Raw genomic sequence first — 21984 nt, 5'->3', positions numbered from 1 at the left:
TAAAACAAAAAGTCAACATACATACTGGGGAAGAGCAATAGGCAAACCTCTATCAGTAATATACTTATCAATTACATCTTACCCTGTCAGTTTAGCTCAAACTTATGAGTGGCCTCTAAGTGGTGGGGTCTTAAAAATAAAAATTTTGGACAAAAGTTCAAAACCATTAAAGGCTAAAAGGTTAGTTCTATGTGACGGAATATGTGGGGAGCTCGGGTAAAAATCGTACAGATCCCAAATGCGAATAGTGCCAAGTCTTTCTTTGGGGGGGGCAAAAACGTAAATAGGGGACGACATTCCTGTTTTTAAATTTAATTAGCACCAGGTCCCCAGCGATGTCTTTGGACAACGTGCCTAAACACCCCACCCTCCTGACACTCAGGATACCACCATCTAGCTCAGGTGGCAAAGGTCTATTGTTTTGTAGCCAGAAAATGACCTTATTTAGCAGGTCCTGCTGGGATTCGTGTGTACCCTGGCTGAGGGCAGGGACCCCAGAAAGGACAGACACATATGGGGCGGCTTCGGGAGGTAAGTTGATACGTGGCATTCTTACCGGAGCGGGTCTAGCCACTGTATAAGTTTTTAACGCAGGTTTTAAAATTACTTTGGGGCCTGTTGGGGTAAGTATACAGGGAGGCTGTATTTGAGTTTCACCGTTCTTACAGATATCAGAGTTATGCTTTTTGGGGACGATGGGAGGGTTAGGGCAGACAGATATAGCCATTGTATTAATTGGAGGGGGATACTTTTTGATTACTTCCTCGATGCTGATCAGCCTTTCCCCCAAATCGTTGAGTTTTATGACCAAGGGTGAGACGACAGCTAACAACAGTTGCTCAATTTGGGCCAATAAAGTCAATTGGGGGGACAAGACAGCGTCGTCTAATTTGCCCGTGGCCGGGTCCTCCATTGATGCTTTTAGGTTAGAGGGAGATGATATTGCGCTGGTGCACAGATTTTGTGTACTTGCATAGTTCCCATTGTCAATTTCGCTGGCGTGCTTCTCTCTAATGTTGAGACCCAGGTGCGAAGCGTTTACTTGATTTTGGTCTTTATTTACAGGAGGAGCTAGGTCCCGTGGTGAGCCATTAGAAATAACACAGTAAGTGCCCGCAGTAGGGGAGGTTATTGCATCAGGGACGTACTTTGTGCCACACAGGGCGTTGAGCTCTTCCCAAATGGACATGATGTCTATGATTGTAATGGGATCGCTAAAATAGTCAATAAAGTCAATAAAATTGAAGCATCACAATACCTCCTCTGTTAGGATTTGGGGTTAGTCCCTTTTTAATGACCATGCCTTGACAGCACATGACTCGTGGCAAATAGGATAAAAGTTTGGTCCTACCTCTACTTCAATGCTTGATATTGCCGTTTGTTCGGATTCCTGTATCCTGGCTGTTGGTTGCTGCTTGAAGACGATTCCTGTTGATTTTTTCCCCCTCTCACGGGCGCGTGGGATGGGTATTTTTTAGTTCCTGCTGGTATTGGACTATTTTTCCTTCCCCCCTCCCCCTTTAGTTAGAGGGTATCGGGTCCCGGGGTTCCCCTTCTCCTTCCCATCCCTTATTGTTTTTACCAGCGTTTTTTCCTTGGTTCTGGGTGTTCGGGGGCTCCCGTTCACTGTGGCATAGATTCACCTTTTTGCCTGTGTTAGGTGGGGATTTTGTTTTAGAACGCAAGGAGTAAACGAAGCTTCGCTTCGTTTTAGTGCGTCTTTAATTAGACGCTGCTTTGCCTCGTTTTGGGCGGAAGTGACGTTTTGGGTCACTCCGCGTAGGCTGTGCGGTGGAACGCCGGGATTTTTTGTGTCCCTGATATCGTATGTATCTGTCCCAGCCCCTTTGGTTAAACCAGCGAAAACTATGGTTTTTTTTTCTGGCTACTGAAATATCCAGCGCAAGTCCTTTTTTACCCTCGTTGAACTATTTATAGGACACAGGCTATTTTACTCCCATGCGCTTATCTGCTGAGTGACGATTTACAGCAGATTCCAGAGTGCCGCGTTTTTGGACTCTCTACCTTTACGAAGCAAAGCCTGCGCTTCACACTGGCAAGAGGGGTGGTGTATGTTGGCAAGGCATGGTCATTGGGTATTGGGGTTGGGATTGGCCTATTTGAAACAGCTATACATGAAGGGTTTGTTTCTTTCCTTTTTGTACATAGGTGCAGAAGCGTAAAGGAAGGAGGGAGCTGTGTCCTATCGTAACTAAGGGTGGAAGACTTGGTGTCTCCTCAACATTACCACCCTCTTTTCAGATTCATTGGTGCACTCATAGTGTTCTGTTCTGTGGGTGTCCAGTGGGTGTGAGAAGGGGACTGGTGCATGCTACGTTCCTGCAGTGCTTGGGCTGGTCGGAATCCAACATCCTCCAGTAATAGAGTCAAATGGGGTGGCCCGTCCCGTCCTCCTTGGGTCCTCTGAGGGCCACAGAGGGCCCACCCTTTGCCCGGGCTTCGCCCGGCGTCCCGCGGAGCGGAGCAGAGCGCTGCTTTAAGGCGCCTCCTGGCGCTCTCGTGCTGTCAGAGTGCATCACCGCCGCTGAGGCTGCCGGGAGATGTAGTCCCGGGGCGGCGGCGCTGTAGGCAGCAAAGATTGACTCCTGGCGGTGGCGGCTGCAATGGGGGCCTCCTCGCCTCCCCCCTCCGAGTATGTAAGTCTCCTCCACGCTCCGCCGAGCAGAGCGCTGCTTTAAGGCGCCTCCTGGCGCTCTCGTGCTGTCAGAGTGCAGCGCCGCCACTGAGGCTGCCGGGAGATGTAGTCCCGGGGCGGCGGCGCTGTAGGCAGCAAAGATAGACTCCTGGCGGTGGCGGCTGCAATGGGGGCCTCCTCGCCTCCCCCCTCCGAGTATGTAAGTCTCCCCCGCGCTCCGCCGAGCAGAGCGCTGCTTTAAGGCGCCTCCTGGTGCTCTCGTGCTGTCAGAGCGCCTCCCACCTCCGAGTATGTAAGTCTCCCCCAGAAAGTGAATGAGCAATAAAGATATCTTTAAATCTTGTTTTCATCTTGAAACATTTGCTGCCTGGTCAAGGAAAGAGGTCAAGAGGAGTTCCTTCTGTTCGACAAACAAGGTATAAACATGCGGCTATCACATGGCTCATCTTTCTCCCACGGGTGAGGTGCTTGCTCACAGCCATCTTGAAAAAATTGAAAGCAGTATCAAGGCAATGTTGGTTCAGCTGCAACTGGACTCCTAAGTGGTGAATCTGTCGTTTACTATTCTGAAGTGTCAGTGCTCGGGACTCCTTTCCCAAATTTGTATGGAATCCTCCTCCCAGTGATGGAGCTTTGCCTGCACCGTCTGATGATACGAACTGTCCCACGGCTGAGGAGCCTCCCCCACTGTTCTCCACGAATTGCACCTCGGACACGATGATGTTGTCCTCCAAAACGGAGCCACAGCCCGTGCACACTAGCAGTCATTTTATGACCGCAGAGACTCTGCACATGAAAAAATAGGAAAGACCTGTCTTTATATGTGCAGAGTCCCTGCAGTCATAACATTAATGTCAGTTAAATTAAACTCTTAAGGTCCCATGTAGGATGGCGGGCGGATCGCCCCGCCAGGCCGGCGGTAGCCACCGCCGGCCTGGCGGAGGCGATCCGCCCGCCATCCGTGCCGGAATGACCCCCCCCGCCATATTATTATGGCTGGGGGGTCCGCGGCGGACGGAACGACTGTCCGCCGCTTTTCCGAGGAAATGGGTTCTATATGGTGGCGGGGTCTATCAGACGGATGTATGACGTTACCACGCATACATTTACAACGCCTACCTTTACAACGCAATTTTTACAACGCAGGAACCATTACAACGAACTACCATTACAACGCATTTTTTTACAACGCAATACCTTTACAACGCATACCAATGCAACGTAAGTATTGGTAAGTATATAGTATTTTTTTAAATGTAATTAATTAAAATTAATTTTATTTATTTTAATTTAATATTATTTTTAATTTATTTTTACCCGGTACCCCTGTACCCCAAAATGGTAAGAATATAGTATTTTTTTAAATGTAATTAATTAAAATTAATTTAATTTATTTTAATTTAATATTATTTTTAATTTATTTTTACCCTGTACCCCTGTACCCCAAAACCCAAACCTAGCCCTGAACCCTAAAAATACCCCTTTACTAAGGGTGGGCGGCCAGCTACGCTCCGTTCATGGAGTGCACGGAGTGCCGTCTCCTACGCATTTTGCGTAGCGGACGTAGCCAGGCGGCACTACGCGCGCTCCGCAGACGGTGCGTAGCCGGCCGCCACCCGCCTCCCTCCCGCCCTCCCTAAATACATAAATAAATGAATAAAAAGCTTTTAAAAACACTTACCTTGTCTGCCGCGTCCCCGGGGCTCCCTCTCGCCGTCCCGCGATGCGCGCCGCCATTTCGGATCCTAATGCGCATGCGCGGGCGGCCGCGCATGCGCATTTCTCGTGAGGAATGCGCATGCGCGGCCGCCCGCGCATGCGCATTAGGATCCGATTCGGTGGCGGCGCGAATCGCGGGACGGCGAGAGGGAGCCCCGGGGACGTGGCAGACAAGGTAAGTGTTTTTAAAAGCTTTTTATTCATTTATTTATGTATTTAGTGAGGGCGGGAGGGAGGCGGGCGGCGCGGAGTGGGGCTACGCGGAGTGCGTGGGTGGGCGTAGTTGTGCGCCCACTTCACGTAGCTCCGCGGAGCCCCACTCCGCCCACTACGCCCAGGGTTACCCTTTACCCAAAAACCCAAACCTAGCCCTGAACCCTAAAAATACCCCTTTACCCAAAAACCCAAACCTGGCCCTGAACCCTAAAAATACCCCTTTACCCAAAAACCCAAACCTAGCCCTGAACCCTAAAAATACCCCTTTACCCAAACACCCAAACCTAGCCCTGAACCCTAAAAATACCCCTTTACCCGAAAACCCAAACCTAGCCCTGAACCCTAAAAATACCCCTTTACCCAAAAACCCAAACCTAGCCCTGAACCCTAAAAATACCCCTTTACCCAAAAACCCAAACCTAGCCCTGAACCCTAAAAATACCCCTTTACCCAAAAACCCAAACCTGGCCCTGAACCCTAAAAATACCCCTTTATCCAAAAACCCAAACCTAGCCCTGAACCCTAAAAATACCCCTTTACCCAAAAACCCCAAAATAAAACATTTTTACTATAATTATATACTTACCAATACTTACGTTGTAATGGTATGCGTTGTAAAGGTATTGCGTTGTAAAAAAATGCGTTGTAATGGTATTTCGTTGTAATGGATCCTGCGTTGTAAAAGTTGCGTTGTAAAAGTAGTCCGTTGTAAAAGTTGCATTGTAACGGTTGTTTACCCTATCAGACACCGCCAGCTATATTAGAATGGGCATTTCCAATGCCTTTCACGGAAAGGCATGTGGAGTCTGCTTTGGGGGCCCGTTGCGGGCCCTTAGGGACTCCGGGGGGGGTGGTGGGTGCACCTGGGGAGTACCTATGGTACCCCCAGCAGTTCCATGCACAACATGGCAGGCACCACGCGGTGTCAGGAATGCTGGATGCACCCGCCACTGTGTCGGGCGCATCCTAATTGCAGGCCCTTATGGCGGGCGGTCACTATATCCGATGGGATGGCGGGCGGACAAAGACAATCCATCATCCTAATGTGCCCCTTAGTTTGTGAATACCAAAAAATAGTAAACGTACACAAAAGTGTAAGTTTACCTTCGTGCAGCATGTCCTTAGTTTGGAGTTATATGACTTTTCAAGAAAGGTAATTCAAACTCTGAATCCATCAATGAGCAAACAATGGTATCTGTGATTTTTTTCAAAATCTGATCAGTGGGCTGAAGCAGTACGAATCTTTAAGAGAGGCGGGCAGGAAGGCGAATTTGCTTCTATGAACATGCATAGTTAAATGCAAAGCCTTTGAATTCCAGTTTCAGCTGGTGACATTTGAAAGTGGTGGGGCAAGCGACGCGATCAAGCTTAATTGACAAACGTGGGGCTCGGGGGAGGTTCTCCTCCCGAGAAAAAATGAAAAAAGATTTGCAAATGGTGCATTTTAAAGCAAATGAATTTAGTGAGAAAGCAAGATTCATAAAACAGTGGGAATTTATAGTCTTGAAATATTAAACACAATAAAAACTGCCCCATATCTTATTGGATGAATAGTTTAACAGTTACTGTAATGTACAAATTGTACAGTGCGACAACTTCAGGCCCTTTAAAGTGCGTGCTTGCCCAGTGTCTTGCACTGCATGCGCCATCGACTTTGGAAGAAAATGCATTAACCAGGCTTTGGGAAATACCCAGTGCTGCTGACTGCAATCAATCATATAGCGATATGTGCAGGCAGGTCTTTATGTAGGATAAAAAAACATGGGGGCCCTCTAAAAGGGAACATAAAAATAAATGTCTATGATTCCCTTAGTGTGCCACCTAACCAGTATATTTATTTTTCCCTAAGATGTCATTGCATCCAGATATAAAACACAACAACTGACATACACCTAGAACCTGCCAGTACTATTGGCTTTGTCAATGGTTGTTAGATGTTTAAGTTAAATGAGTAACAACAGAATGCATAATGTGTGGAGTGCAAAAAAAGATGGAATTAGACCCAGATCTCTGTACTGGGGTGAATGTATGACATTGTTCTGCATTCTGTCCATCAGCTGTTGTTTTTGCATTTGTCACCCCGAGTGGGATGGGTATGCTCAGACGTGAGTCCCATGCTCTCCACACCACTGGAGTAAAGCTATCCTGACTGAAGACGGCTGATAGCCAGAAACCGGTCCTAGGATGCTTGATTCCGGTCCAGGAAAGACATGGCTTGGCAGTTCGGGCTGGAATGTTCCCATGAGGCACAGGGTCAAGGCTGATTTGCATATAGCCATGTCTGAACTGGGGTGGTGTGGAGTGCAAGAAAACGATGGATTGAGGCCCAGGGTGAATGTATGACATTGTTCTGCATTCTGTCCATCAACTGTTGTTTCTACAATGGATACCATCATGGACTACAATGGCAATGAAGGGCTTTGAAAAGGTAGCCCAGCGTTGATCGTCATATTGCAGAAAGTTGAGTAACTGCCTGTTTCCCGTCTACTGCTTCAGAGCAAGGCAGGGGAGGTGAACTGGGACAGACATTCCAGACTTAAATACATCAATTTGCTTAGAAATAAATCAATCTATTTAATATTTTCTGGGGTAAACATGTAGGAATTTCAGAAGGATGTAGACCTAGAGCCCTAATGGAGATACACCCCATGTTAAATTCATTGTAGAAATCTTAATTTAAGGGGAAAGTTACTAAAGGGTAATGAATCTTTCAAGCAGGAAGCTCAGAGTATTACACCGGTGAGTAACAGAACAGTAGATTGAGCAGAAACCCTTTGTAGCATCCAAGCAAACAGTGCCTTCTACTGCGACAATGTTTGGCTTAGAAGGCAGCGCTACCCAGAAGCTGGGACATGCCAGATTAAAACGAAAAACACCACCCTCCTCCTAGGTGAACAAGGTATCTCAACACAACACAACCGCCCTTCTAAGGGCAACACTGTAATTTCACACAACTGCTCTTCTAGGGGAACACTGCATCTCCAATAACTGTCCTCCAAAGGGTAACACTGCATCTCAACACAACCATCTTCCTAAGGGGAACGGTGATTCTCCACACAACCCTCCTCTTATGGGGGACACTACATCTCCAGACAACATCCCTACCAGGGGACCACTGCATCTCCTCACAACCCGCCTCCTATGAGGATCACTGCATCTCCACACAACCCGCCTCCTATGAGGATCACTGCAGCTCCACACAACCCGCCTCCTATGAGGATCACTGCATCTCCTCACAACCCGCCTCCTATGAGGATCACTGCATCTCCTCACAACCCGCCTCCTATGAGGATCACTGCATCTCCTCACAACCCGCCTCCTATGAGGATCACTGCATCTCCACACAACCCGCCTCCTATGAGGATCACTGCATCTCCACACAACCCGCCTCCTATGAGGATCACTGCATCTCCACACAACCCGCCTCCTATGAGGATCACTGCATCTCCTCACAACCCGCCTCCTATGAGGATCACTGCATCTCCACACAACCCGCCTCCTATGAGGATCACTGCATCTCCACACAACCCGCCTCCTATGAGGATCACTGCATCTCCTCACAACCCGCCTCCTATGAGGATCACTGCATCTCCACACAACCCGCCTCCTATGAGGATCACTGCATCTCCTCACAACCCGCCTCCTATGAGGATCACTGCATCTCCTCACAACCCGCCTCCTATGAGGATCACTGCATCTCCTCACAACCCGCCTCCTATGAGGATCACTGCATCTCCTCACAACCCGCCTCCTATGAGGATCACTGCATCTCCACACAACCCGCCTCCTATGAGGATCACTGCATGCATCTCCACACAACCCGCCTCCTATGAGGATCACTGCATCTCCACACAACCCGCCTCCTATGAGGATCACTGCATCTCCACACAACCCGCCTCCTATGAGGATCACTGCATCTCCTCACAACCCGCCTCCTATGAGGATCACTGCATCTCCACACAACCCGCCTCCTATGAGGATCACTGCATCTCCTCACAACCCGCCTCCTATGAGGATCACTGCATCTCCACACAACCCGCCTCCTATGAGGATCACTGCATCTCCACACAGTATTATTAACCACCTGTGAAAGTCTTGCTTCAATGTAAAGGATACTGAATAATACCACATGGACCACATTAATGTTTAGCTCTCTTTGCCCTCTAGCTAGGGTCCCGCTCAACAAATTCCTATTACATACATACATGCGAACATATATACGTACGTGAATTCTTTCATACAAACATATATACATAGATACATGGCTGATCCTGCCTCACAGAAAATCATGGAATCCAGAAGCCGATCAATCTCTCATTTGAAGCAATTTGCAGCCCACAATGTAACTACACTAATGTTTAGATGTTTTCCACACACCCTCATCCAAACCTCTTGCTTTTCAGTTTTAAAATATAGGCTTACAGTTCTAAATTTCCAATAACATTTTGCAATAAATTACCTTTAACTATTGCTATTGTACTATCATTTTTCTGGTACTCTCCGTTTGAATAATAAAACTAAGCTGTTATGCATGTTTTCAAGTGTTAAACTCTATCAACCTTTAATTATTGTGGCCATTCTAGAATTTTCTCAGATTTTTATTCTTTTTTTGGTATTGGTGTCATCCAAGTGAAGCCTTACAGATTTTGTTGGGATTATCACTAATTAGTCCCTATCACCCATAGACCTTCAATACAGACATGTCTTTTGTTTGCTAGTGAAACATTTAGTTTGTGTGCATAGATAACACTGCTGTTCACTTTTACACCGCTTGCATGGCAAGCTGCAGGGATTCCCTGCAGCTTGCTGGCCAGCCCCACTGATGTCTACTTCTCCACCAGGGTATGATACAACATGGCAGCAGGTACAGCCACCTGATTCTAACATGGTAAGTGTTTGGCGCCCCACAGGTCAGGGTCGAAATCGTCAAGTCTCTACCTGATTGACAGCGTCCCACATTTGAGGGCGGGTGGCAGAACCAGGGTGTTTAGGAGGCTTCTGCTGTCAAGGCTTAAATCGAGGCCTTAACGTACGCCAGTTAAATAGTGAGCAATTTTCAGCTGTTTAGCTCACTATTAAATCTAAATGTTTGTATGTTTAATTGAACTTTTACATCATAAAAACTTTGGGCCTGATTACGACTTTGGCGGTGTGACGCCGGGTCAACCCTGGCGCCGCACGGCCAAAGCCATGGTCAGACCGCCAGCTAGATTAGGAGTTTCCTCCGGTCTGGCAGGCCGGTTTTTGGCATTCCCACGGCGGTGCCTCAGAAAATTGACACCGCAATAAAAACAGCAAAAACAGTTCCTGCATGGCGTGGACTGAGAAGTCCATGCCGTGCACGAACTGGGGTGAATACACACAGGGGGCATATGTTGTGCCCCCGTGTGAATCCACATGCAGAGGAGGCACAGGGGGACCTGCAGGGGCCCTTTTGTTTCCTCTCCGACGCAGTGTTCATGGAGGAGGATCCGCCATGTAACCGCCAGCGGAGAGGAAACTCGTAATTTGCTTGGCGGGCCGTAGCGGTCCCAGCAAGCGTATTTGGTCCTCCTGACCACCGCAACACCGCCAGGGAATGGCGGTTACCTGGCAGCAGGGCTGTGGAGGTCTGATCGCCTGAATCATGATAGCGCGGTCGGGAAACTGCCGTGCCCCAATGAGTTTGGCAGTCCGTGGACCGCCAGACTTGTAATCGTGCCCTTTATGTAAACAGAAAATATTACCACAAAGCTAGATGTCACCGTGTCAAGTAAAGTTAAATATAATCTGTCCCATCGCTGTCCTTTAAGATACACCAATTGATCTTCTTTAGGTCCAGAGCTGATCTATTTTTAAACTGCCCTCTTACTGTGATCAATTATTAAATTTTTGGTCAGTAGTTCAACATTTTACATTCAGGCAACGTTTTGCAAGTGTACTTATTATTTTGCCAGTCCAGCAGGACATTGTTGATATGTCCCTGTATCCAATATTTTGCTAAATTCAAGGTAGATCAAACCATCTCTTTCTTTTTGGTTTCAAAGGATTGCAATTTTCATTTGGAGATAAATGAGATTAGTTTGACATGGGATACATTCCACAATCTCATGATGATTGTTTATCTGTAAGTCACCTTGTTCAACAGGCTCCCATTTAAGAGGAACACTCTTTTTATCCTCTTTTGCTTTGTGTTTAAGCCTGGCTTACTGCCTGGTAACTTACACAATTACTTATTTAAAATGTTATTGAAGTGGACGTCATCTCTGCCCAAATAAGTCATTTGGGGGCACATGCATCAAAGGAAATTGCATTCGCAAATGGTGCGAATCGCACAATTCGGCCGTTTGCGAATGCAATTCACATTTTTGGGATGCATTAACATATTTGTAATTTTGCGCAATTTAAGAAACGCAAAATTGCGTTTTCTTAAATTGCGATTGCATTTAAGGAATCTCAAATTGAGATTCCTTAAATGCAATGCATCAAACTCTAAAAATTTGCGAATTCGCAAATAAAGGGACAAAATTACCATGAAGTTCACCTTCATGGTAATTTGCGAAAACTTTGAAAAATGCACTTAAGTGCATTTTTCAAAGTTCCATTTTACACACACACATGCCCTTGGGGCATCTGAGTGTGCAAAATGTACTTCTAAGCAGATTTCAGGGGTGTAACAGGGTGTCCTGTGGACACCCATGCACCCTTGAAATTGCATTCTTAATTTGCGAATTTCTAATGGTGAATTGCAAATTAAGAATGTCTTTCCATTCATTCCTATGGGCCTCTAGGCCCATAGGAATGTATGGGGAGGTATTCCTTAATTGCGATTCTCAATTAGAGAATCGCAATTAAGGAATTTTAAGAAATCGCAAATTTTATAGCGATTTCTTGATGCATTGCAGTTTGCAATTCCTTAATTGCGATTCCTTTTTTTTCGCAATTAAGGAATCGCAAAATGCAATATTTATGCATGTGCCCCTTAATGCCTTTGCAAATGCCTGATTTACTTCAATGAAAAGTCTAAGATACTGTGATATTCCATATTGTGACCCTGTAATCAATTGTATGGGGTCTGTGTGACTCCTGATAATGTAATGTAACCAGGGCGGTTTGACACCTAAGCAAAGTACGCATTGGATAGTTTTGCTGCAGTGGACTCATTTTTAATCTGTTTAATTTAGATATGAGAATATTTGAAATGGAATGTCTTAGTTATGCATTCATATGACTTGAATTTGCTTCCATGTACCCTTTCTTACAATGTTAATTCACTGCCCTTTCTTTCTGCACAAAAGCTGGCCTTGCAGCCTCTAACAACCTCATTAGTTTCCTCTACTGACTTCTCATTACTTCTGCTCGGGGTACAATTTTCTCTAAGCTAACATATTCTAACCCTACATGCAGGCAACCTGGACCTTTTTTAAAACATTTATTTGTAGTGAAATAGATTTTTGGTGTGAAGCTTTGATCCCAATCATAAAACATTGCAGACCCTGATATGACCTCTATTATTAAAAATATGAACCCAGTAGATATTTACCGCAGAATTGCTTCAGACCAAATCTAATTTAAATCAATGCTCATGCAAGAATTGTAATTTCATACATCAAATATAACATTTGCATGACAAAGTTGAACATATCGGTATTCAGTATTCACGCGATATAAAATATGTATATTACAGTGACAGAGAAAGTACCTCTGTTCTGATGAAGTTGAACTTTCAAGTAAAATAGTACTTTTTATGTTAATAATGGTTTTGGCCTTGTTTCGTGAAACAGCACAAACTAGAATGAGCCACCCTAAGAATTATCCTACAGGGTTTTGCTCACATAGAGGAAGATAAAAAAAGTAGTGATGGAGAGGTGAGAGAGTCCATTAAAATTACTTCTCCTTTTCAAAATCCAATGATGAATATTTATTATAAGTTTGTTAATCTTGTTTGACAATATAACCATTAAACTGAGGTTAGAGGTACATGGAAGCTGGGGTGAGGGGGGTTATTTATAAAGTGCCTGTCATGGGTTCACAGACCTGCAGTATCACATGAAATGTCAGCAGTAATGTCATTTATGATGTCATGAAGAGTAAATTAGGGTTGGGGAGCTTATAACTACAAGGTTATTTATTAAGAATGTATTTACTTTATTCGGTTTGTCAGTACATTACAAACTGTGTACAAATAACAAATTCGAACAGTTGAGCCATCCTCACATACATGTCGTAAGGCAGGAGTAGTTCCATATAGAGGGACCATTTTGTGTGGAACATGACAATAGGAAGAATCGCCTATTAAGCCTCCTCTCCCAGAGAGATGCTCTACTTCCCACGGTTGCCCATTTATAACTGAACAGTTAACCAAAGCTGGGGAATTTAAGATATTTGCAGATTTTTGATCTTGACTGTAAGCTATTTTCAGACTTTTGATCTTGACTATAACACCAAATTATTTAACATTTTATCAGGGAATGTAACATGATTTTCTTTATAGCTGATATTAGTAGATATAGCTTTCCCTAACAAAAGTGTTTTCCAGTAAATGTATGAAGTTTTATAGCTTACAAACTGTAAAAAAAATCCAGCTGTATCCTGATCTGTATACCTGCTGGGAAAATAAAACAAACACTGGCACACTGTATCGGTGCCCGGCATTCATCGTTTATAAGAGTATACCCTAGACATTGCCACTGGTTTTATCCTTTCACCATGGCCTATATCCTATACCCGGCTTCCTAGGTTTGACAGAATAGACACAAATGTGCTCGGTACATTAGCTGCTCCAATAGCAAATAAGTAGACCCAGTGGGCACAGGAATTACATTTGACCGTGTACAGACCATAGCTCTTTTTTGCACTACTTCCTGTGGATACTACAACTTGTGTCAAGGGAAGATACAGCAAAATTCCTTTTCTTCGTTAAATATACAGCTTGATTTGGACAAAACCCTTTCTGTGATCCTATATCAATTTTAGTCTAATATTAAACAGCCTTAGATATGCTGGTCCCTTTGAAAAGAAACTTCATTCCTTAAAGAGGATTCGGTGTAATCCGTGGTTTTCGGAGAACCTCAGCAGACACACCGATGGAGTCAATAAGCATATCAATGGTGAAATTCAACTCTAATCGATGTTGAAGAAAATATACGGTTCACTATCATGAATATATAAAACGGGGAACTCACTGCCCTAAAAGTGCCTTTTATAAGACATGTATCAGGGAAGTTCGGAACTCCACTCTGGATCTATAAAGACGTCATTGTTTCCCCAGGAAATGGGTGCTGAGTGAATCCATCTCAGGATCAATACAACATCTTAGGTGATTTAATTTTTCAAGAAACCACAGGTAGTAGAGCCAAGTTAGAAAGGGAAGCCATTGTTTGTAAAAAAAAGTCAATTTCTCCAGCATCAGAATGTCCAAAGATCTCTTATTGATGATCTTGAACTAGTTCCAAAGTGACATCCTTCTGGACATAAACTGGAGATTTCACAGTTTTTTAAAAGAACATATGACTGCATTGGTAGAGGACATCTCTTTGGTGGTTTATGCTTCTTTACAGAGGGAGATGTATCAGGCCCTCTGAAAGAAGCTATTGTGACTCCCTGGTGAAATTCCTGCCCTGGAACTTAGTATCAAGTTAACTATAGGCCCTTCAGTACTTCAACGTCCTTGGCCAAATATTAGAGTCCATAGTCACATCTTAACATCTTAATGTCTGGAAGGTAAATCCTAGTTTTATGATTTTCAGTCGGGCTTTAGACCTAAACAGAGTAGAAAAGCAACTGTATTAGATGTCAGAGAGGGGCTCTCAGAGATCTGAGATAAATCTTGGGGCTCCACTTATTCTTTTTGATCTGCGGACTTTCATACCACTGACCATGGCCTTCGTCTTACCTGCCTAGCCCAGGCGTTGTAAAGTAGGGGCAGGGCTCTTGAATGTATCTTCTCATTTTTGACTAATAGACAGCAGTGCGTCCATCAGTGTCCAAGGACCTACCTCAGGGATGTAGGGTCCATCACTGTCCTGTTATCACTCCTATTTGATACACATATAGTCCTTTTTGGGGTAGCTGGAACACATGGTCTGTGATTTCAAAGTCACCCAGATCCTTCTGTATCTCCATGCTGACTGCCCCTACATCAAAACCATCATTACCTTTTTATTGACCGGTTGCCCAACAATGAACTTTAAATACCAGACATTATTTGTATACAATTTCCACTGTAATTGAAAGCACTTTGTGGTTTCTGATGTATAAGTTGCTTTTGATTTGTAGCGTGTTGAAGGTTCAAGCCTACTGGTTGAGGTTGGTAAGGGAATCCCAAAAAGACACTTCTCTAGCACTGCACTAAGTCATCTTGTGCAAAGTAACATGTTAGGTACTTGCAGGTACTTATTGAATTTGATAATTTAGTTGAAAAAATTACTCCATTTGTAACTTTGTCAACACTCCTTTTCATTGCAGTGAAAATGAGTTTTGGTTTACAATCAATGTATTTATAATATTTCTCACAGATTATATGGAAATTGTAGCAGATTCTCAATGCATTTGAGGTGCAACTGCACTCTCTCTACAGAAATACAAACCCTATAATATTATCCACCATTAGAGCTCTGCAAAAGAACCAAACAGCCAATCTTCAACATATCCGCCAGAATGTGTAGAGAAACTATATCAAAAAGTCACATATGGTATCTGAAGATATTGTATTTTGATCAATTGCATCCTCTAATCAAAGGTGTTTTTAGCCAGGACAGCAGTGTCTACTATCAACAATCAAACTTTTGACCCAAAGTCTAATTTTGATTGGAACCTGTGAAATGGCGTGAAACCTCGAATCATGTTTGACTCACATTTGTACCACACGTCTTAGCATCATCTAAAGCCCTCACCCAAACCTCTACAATTTACACAAAATCCTTCCGCTGTTAGGGATTAACCATGAAATTATGATTGGACAAGCAATCCTGTTTTTCTTGACTCTATTGCTTAACCATCTGTTTGAATGTGTCACAGCAACCAATTGTAAATATTTTAGTAATTCAAAGTAGATGGACTAGTGTGATGTAGGACATGTCAAATGACAACCACATCTCCAACTCCCACTTCATTTTAGAAGAGAAGGCAGCTGAAATCCGGAATAAGGAGAAAGTTTCCTAACTGACACGGACCTGAGTGAGGAGTATCAGCTTCACGTTTACCAAACTCCAGGGAATTCTGCATTCTCTTGAAGAAGATTGTCAGGCGATAAGTGGTTAACCACAATGCTTTGGAGGTATGCGTGGAAGTAGCAAGAGTGACTTTCTCAACAAATTACCAAACTTTTTCCAAAATGATACAATGCTGAGCAAGAGGGCCAGCTCCTCCTAAAAGGCTGAGGAGCGGCGCCCCACCTGGGAGTGGAGCAGGTAAACTCAAATAAATAAAATGGCATGTCAATTTCATTTTATTTTGCCACCACTCACACAGTGTACACCATGAGTGAATGAATGAATGAATGAATACGCACTTATATATCGCATGGCTACCCAAGGGCATCCCAGCGCATCCTGTGACACCTACTCATTCTTCAATGGTCATGGAAAAAGAAAGGTTATCAGCTGTTACCTGAACCGGAGATAGGTAGGTTCAAGACGGATATGGTCAGGGAGCTGGTTCCAAAATGTTGCCGCCTGGACAAGGAAACGTCGGCCACCCATCCGTGCCCGTTTAATCCTCGGGACTGCCAGAAGTTTTTTATTGTTGGATCTAAGTATCCGGGTGACATGATATAATTGCAACATAGGCTGAATCAGAGGGGGTCCGTTGCCAGTAATGGACTTATGAACAGTGCACATGCCCTTAGTGATGGGGGAGGGGCTGGATCCTGCGTTTGCAGGATGACTTCTTCCGCTGACAGCACCCATGTCGCATTGGCCAACTGTCTTGCAATAGCCAGTACAACGTGTGCACTGCAGACCCAGCAATCCAAGAGCTGTGAAACAGCTTGGGGATTCTTTGCACAGACCCCCAGACTCAAAATGAGCACTGGGTTAGCCTGCTCCAACCAATCCTGCAGCTTCTCTCATGCTGAAAAAAGCATGAGCACAGCCCTGGTATTGGTTGGATTTACATTCGACTGGGCAGGAAGGAATCAGGAATCAGGAGACCGGAAGACATACTTAGACCTTCAGAAGCAAAGAGCCAAGGCTTCAAAGATTTGTAGAAAAAACTTCTACCCCCTCTCCCCAAAGTTTGCCTTCTTGGCCCTGGTGATGACCACCAGTCGAGGGTGGATGACCTAAGATCGCATTGAGGGACATGCCACCTAAGTGACTTCTGAAAGACGGCAGGGTCAGAACCATGGAGGGCCTTGTAGACAATGCAAAAGACCTTCAATTTCCCCCTAGCCTGGACAGGCAGGCAGTGCAAGTCCCTAATGCCCTTTGATACAGGACTAAATTTGGGTATTTTTTGTAGTATGCAGGCTGCCGCATTCTGCAAAGATTGGAGCTTCAGCTACATGCGCTTTTGGTCCCCCAAATAGAGAGCATTACAGTAGTCTATCTTTGATAGAACCACGGCAACTATTACCTTTTTTTGTAGATATAATGGGATGAAAGGGAAGATATTTTTTTAAGATCTTCAAGGTATAAAAACATGAGGTGTGACGTGATTGATCCGATCTGAAAAGGACAGTTGATCGTAAACAAAGATCTCCAGATTTTTTACTTTTCGAACAGGGGATGGGCAAGGTCCAGAGACGGCAGGGTACCATGAATTGTTCCATAAGGAAGTATTATTTCCAAAAAGTAAGACCTCAGTTTTCTCAGTGTTCAGCTTGAGACAATTTTCCTGCATCCATTTGGTGATGTGTGCCATACAGTTGTTAAACTCCTTGGCCACACCGGCCGACTCCGATGAAAAAGATACCACTATCTGTGTATCATCTGCATAAGAGATTACCGAAAAACCATGTGATTGAATGAGTTAGGCCAGTGGAGTGACATAGATGTTAAACGGAGTTGGGGATAATGATGATCCCTGAGTCACGCCACAGGGGAGAGCAAAAGAGTTTGATGTATGTCCTCCCAACAGCACCGTCTGCTCTCTGTTTGACAGAAACGAACAGAGCAAGCTTAGCGTCTTACCGGTGATCCCATCTTGTCTAGTCGTGGACAAGTACTTGATGGTTAACTGTGTTGAACGTGGCTGAGAGGTCAAGCATGAAAAGTGCTGCCTTTCCTTCCCTGTCTAGATGCATACACATCTCTTCCATAGCTGCAATTATCACAGACTTTGTGCAGTGCTGTGGCCTGAAACCACGTTGTGATGGGTCCAACTGTTCATTTGCCTCCAAGAAGGCCATCAGGTCTTCATTTAATGATTTTTCTAGGATTTTAGAGGAGAGTGGGAGGCAGGAGATGGGCCTCTGCAGGGTCTTGTGAAGTTTTTTTCAAGATAAGGCGCACAAAAGATTTTTCCAGGCTATTGGCAAGTGCCCTGAACTGTTGTTTGAAAGTGGAACAAGTTGGATCGCAATCATAATGAGGAACCAAATGTAATGCATAAGGCGGTCAGGGGTCTATTGGAGATCCTGGTTTAGTGGTTTTCAGAATTCTTATCGCTATTTCCAACATCAATGGGGAAAGATTTTCGAAGCCGACCCGTGTGTCCTTAAAGTTATCATCTGGATTTATCTGAGCAGTGTCATGTATTCTGATAAGCAGAGAACTTCTCATAGACAACATTTACTATGCTGAAAAACAAATTCAGCAAGTTTGTTGCAGAAATCTTGATCAGGAGTAAACGGTTTACTCTGATCAAAGTTCGAAAGTGCAGTAACAGTTTTGAAAAATTCTCTGGTTGAGTTCCTGGCTAAACTAATTTTCTAAGTAAAGGATTGCGATTTTGCTGAGACAATAACTGCTTTATACTCTTCAATGCCTATTTTGTCATTATTCTTCCCTTCCAATGAGTAGTCTTTCCTCCATCTTCGCTCCTGTGCCCTACATTTCATCTTAAGTTTTTTTGGAGCTCATGTATTTTTCCTGTGGCTTAGTCTGTGTTTTTCTGGGGCAAGGTTGGTGACGGCAGAATCAATGCAGCTTGCGAAGCTCGAGGCTGCAAAGTCAATATCTGTATCTAAACATGGAATATGACTGTGTAAGCCAGGTCAAGCTCCAGTGTGTTTATCTTCTGCCAAGGGTGCATTTGCATAGAATTTACCACGGTGCAGACCGGAAGGGGCACCACTGTAGTTCAATCAAGATGGGAGTGTTGCAATTATATTTCTTCAGGGCCTGGTGGACCTGCTGTGGATGTATGACACTACAACGCATGCTTTTACAACGCATGCCATTACGACGCAGGTTTTACAACGCAAGTCGTTACAACGACTTGCGTTGGGGGTCGCTGGATAGTGAATAGTTTAATTTACTATTCCAACTCCAGTCCCCGTGGATAGTAGGGAAGGTGTTGGATAGTAATTAAACTATTCCCTATCCTAGAGCGCCCCCCAGCGCAATTCGTTATAATAACTTGCGTTGTAAAAGTTGCGTCGTAATGGTAGTGCGTTGTAAAAGTTACGTTGTAAAGGATGTTTCCCCCTGCTGTGGCATGTAGAATGTCCTTAAGGGATATCAGTGTGGATCGATTCTGAGAGGAATGGAGCAGGGCATTGCCACCATCCAGATGCCACAGTACTGAAGAAAGTTCCTGGAAGAAAGTGTTTCACTTTGTTTAGAACGATACAGAAAAGGGGGTGGTGATGAACAGAGTGTCTGAATTAAGCAGACCACTCTTACCCAGTCCAAAGATCAGAGCTTGATCCATCACCGTTATTTATCTCACTGCCCCATCCCAGCTCAGAACCTGGCTATATGCGAATTAGTCTGTCCCTGGCCCAGTGCATCATGGGAACAGGGCAGACCAAACTACCAAGCCAATTCTTCACCAGAAAGGAGACAAGCTACCGGGGACCGGTTTCTGGCATTTCAGCCTCTTCGGCCCGGCTTGCTTGAATCCTGATGGAGCAGTGAGTCCCTTGCTCATTGCACCATCAGGATTCAAGCAAGCCGGGCCGAAGACGGCTGAAATGCCAGAAACCGGTCCCCGGAAGCTTGTTTCCTTCCCAGTGTAAGAATTGGCTTTTGTAGTCTGGTCTGCCCTGTTCCCATGATGCACTGGGCCAGGGACAGACTAATTTGCATACAGCCAGGTTCTGAAACTGGGATGGTGCAATGAGCTAAAAAACGGTGTTGGATCTAGCCCTGATCTCTTGACTGGGTGAGAGTACTCTGCTTAATTCAGAGACTCTGTCCATCACCACCCCTTGTTGTAAATCACTTTGTTTAGAAGACAGAGCTGGTACCAGTCAGTGTTTCACTTTGTTTAGAAGAGAGAGCTGGTACCAGTCAGTCTTAGTTTCTTGTAAATGTGTTCCTTCCAGGCGAGAAGAATAATGGTTCAAGCACTGATATTGTCCCGCCTGGATTATGGGAATATTTTGTACCTTGGAGCTCCCCAGGCCACAATAAATAAACTACAAGTGATCTAGAATTGTGCCGCACGGATGCTCCTCCAGATCCCACGATGGCAATCGGCGAGACCAGCACTGAGACACTTACACTGGCTACCGATCTCCGCCAGGATACAGTTCGAAGCTATGTGTCTGGCACATAAGGCCATACGGAAGACTGGTCCACCCATTTTACATTCACTTATAACACCTTACCTCCCACATAGAACTCTACGCTCTAGCTCCCTACATTTGGCCACCACTAAGAAAATAAGGAAGGTGAGATGGGGCGGACGCTCCTTCTCACTCACTGCTGCAAAATTGTGGAACTCCCTCCCCCAGGTCATGAGGGGGAACAACAATCTGTTGGTTTTCCGTAAACTTCTAAAAACGCATCTGTTTGGAATGCTTGTGTAGCTTGCGGACTGGCTTTACTCTGCTCTTCTTTTTCTCAGCGCTACGAGGCCTCTGGGTAGTTAGGCGCTATAGAAATACTTTTTCATTCATTCATTCATTCATTCATTGCGGTTGAGGCTGGTGTCCGGTGTGAATACAGGTGACTCGGCATTGGGTGACAGTTGTGGCTTGAATCCATCAGAGTCTGCATGATGTGCAAGTAGTGCTTGAGGCGCTGATTGTCTGAAGCAGAGGACATTTTCAGATAGAGTACTGGTGAATCTTGATGCTGATATCTGGAAGTAGTAGTATCAATACAAGCATGTGTCTCTGAAACCATAAATGAAACTATACTTAAGCTTCAATAGTCCTTGCTATTAACTCTGGGCACATTCATTTTTTTAGAAAGATTCTTTTTTTCATTTTTTGAAATAGAGGTTCTCTTCACATAACACATTAAAACTTTTGTGTAAACTAGAGACTCTTTTCAAGACAAATCAAAAACACTTAACATAAACACTATTTATATTACATACATATATATTACTAGTGACGACAAGTGAATATCACATATAATGACAACATCAACCTTAATTATGATTCCTGCAAAGTTGTCTAGGGGATGAGCTTTCTAGCACAACTTAGAGGTCCTACTGATTTGCATTCAATATTAGGAGTTGTATGTAATGTACACAGTGTTTATTTTAACTGTTTTTGATTTGTCTTGAAAAGAGTCTCTGGTTTACACAAAAAAACACAGAGGTGTATGTTTTAATGTGTTATGTGAAGAGAACCTCTTTTTCAAAAAATAAAAAAAAGAATCTTTCTAAAAAATGAATGTGCTCAGAGTCAATAAAAATAACTACTGAGCTTTAAGTATAGTTTCATTTATGGTTTCACAATGCTTGTGTTGATACTACTATATTGATTCCAGCCTCTGAATTTCCTGAACTGAATCCCTCCCCTTTGTTGTGATTGTTATCTGGAAGTAGAGCACCTGATGGCTCCTTGAAGAGGATAAAGATGGCAGGGGCAGTTAGGAACCTGGGAGACACCGCAGGAGACAGGAATCTTTTGGGACCTGGAGGTGCCAATGGGAGCAAACTTGGAAAGCTAGAAAGAAAAGCAGTGAAGGATGCTTCCTGTGAATGCCTTTGGAGACTTCAAGGAGCATAAGAGGGTGAGATGGTCAACTGTGCTGAAGGCAGCTGAGATGTCCAGCAATATCAGGAGGCAAGGGTCATTTTAATTTGTGGTCAGAAAGGCATCATTCATGATGTGTAGCAGTCTACGTGCTGCAGCATGATCTAAAGCCAGACTGGTAGCCATGCAGGAGATGGTTAGAGCCAATGTGATTATGGAGGTGAACATACACTGTTTTTTTCATGATCTTGCCAATGAATGGTAGGTGAATGATCGGCCAATAGGTGGCGAAATTATCAGTGTCTAGTGCACTTTTCTTTAGTCGAGGGAGGATCTAGCCGTCTTGAGAGCTTTTGGAAGATTTCTTCAGGGA

The 21984-nt window shown here is 44.3% G+C and overlaps 2 protein-coding genes across 3 annotated transcripts in view; both read right to left on the bottom strand.

Annotated features, from left to right (window-relative positions):
- RGS6 (regulator of G protein signaling 6) overlaps nt 1–21984 on the bottom strand; it is a 1203707-nt gene that overhangs the window by 492792 nt on the left and 688931 nt on the right. The gene's annotated exons all lie outside the window — the stretch shown is intronic.
- Nucleotides 3028–5708, bottom strand: LOC144782528 (transcription factor IIIB 90 kDa subunit-like). Its single transcript, XM_078661936.1, has 2 exons — nt 5696–5708; nt 3028–3413 (listed from the first exon to the last, which is right to left on the bottom strand). Exons 1-2 carry the CDS (start codon nt 5706–5708, stop codon nt 3028–3030), a joined length of 399 nt encoding a protein of 132 aa, XP_078518062.1.

Source organism: Lissotriton helveticus, chromosome 9 (genome assembly GCF_964261635.1).
Source record: "Lissotriton helveticus chromosome 9, aLisHel1.1, whole genome shotgun sequence".
Lineage (NCBI taxonomy): Eukaryota > Metazoa > Chordata > Amphibia > Caudata > Salamandridae > Lissotriton > Lissotriton helveticus.
Note: the sequence above shows the minus strand (reverse complement) of the source record. Positions and strands in the feature narration are given on the sequence as shown.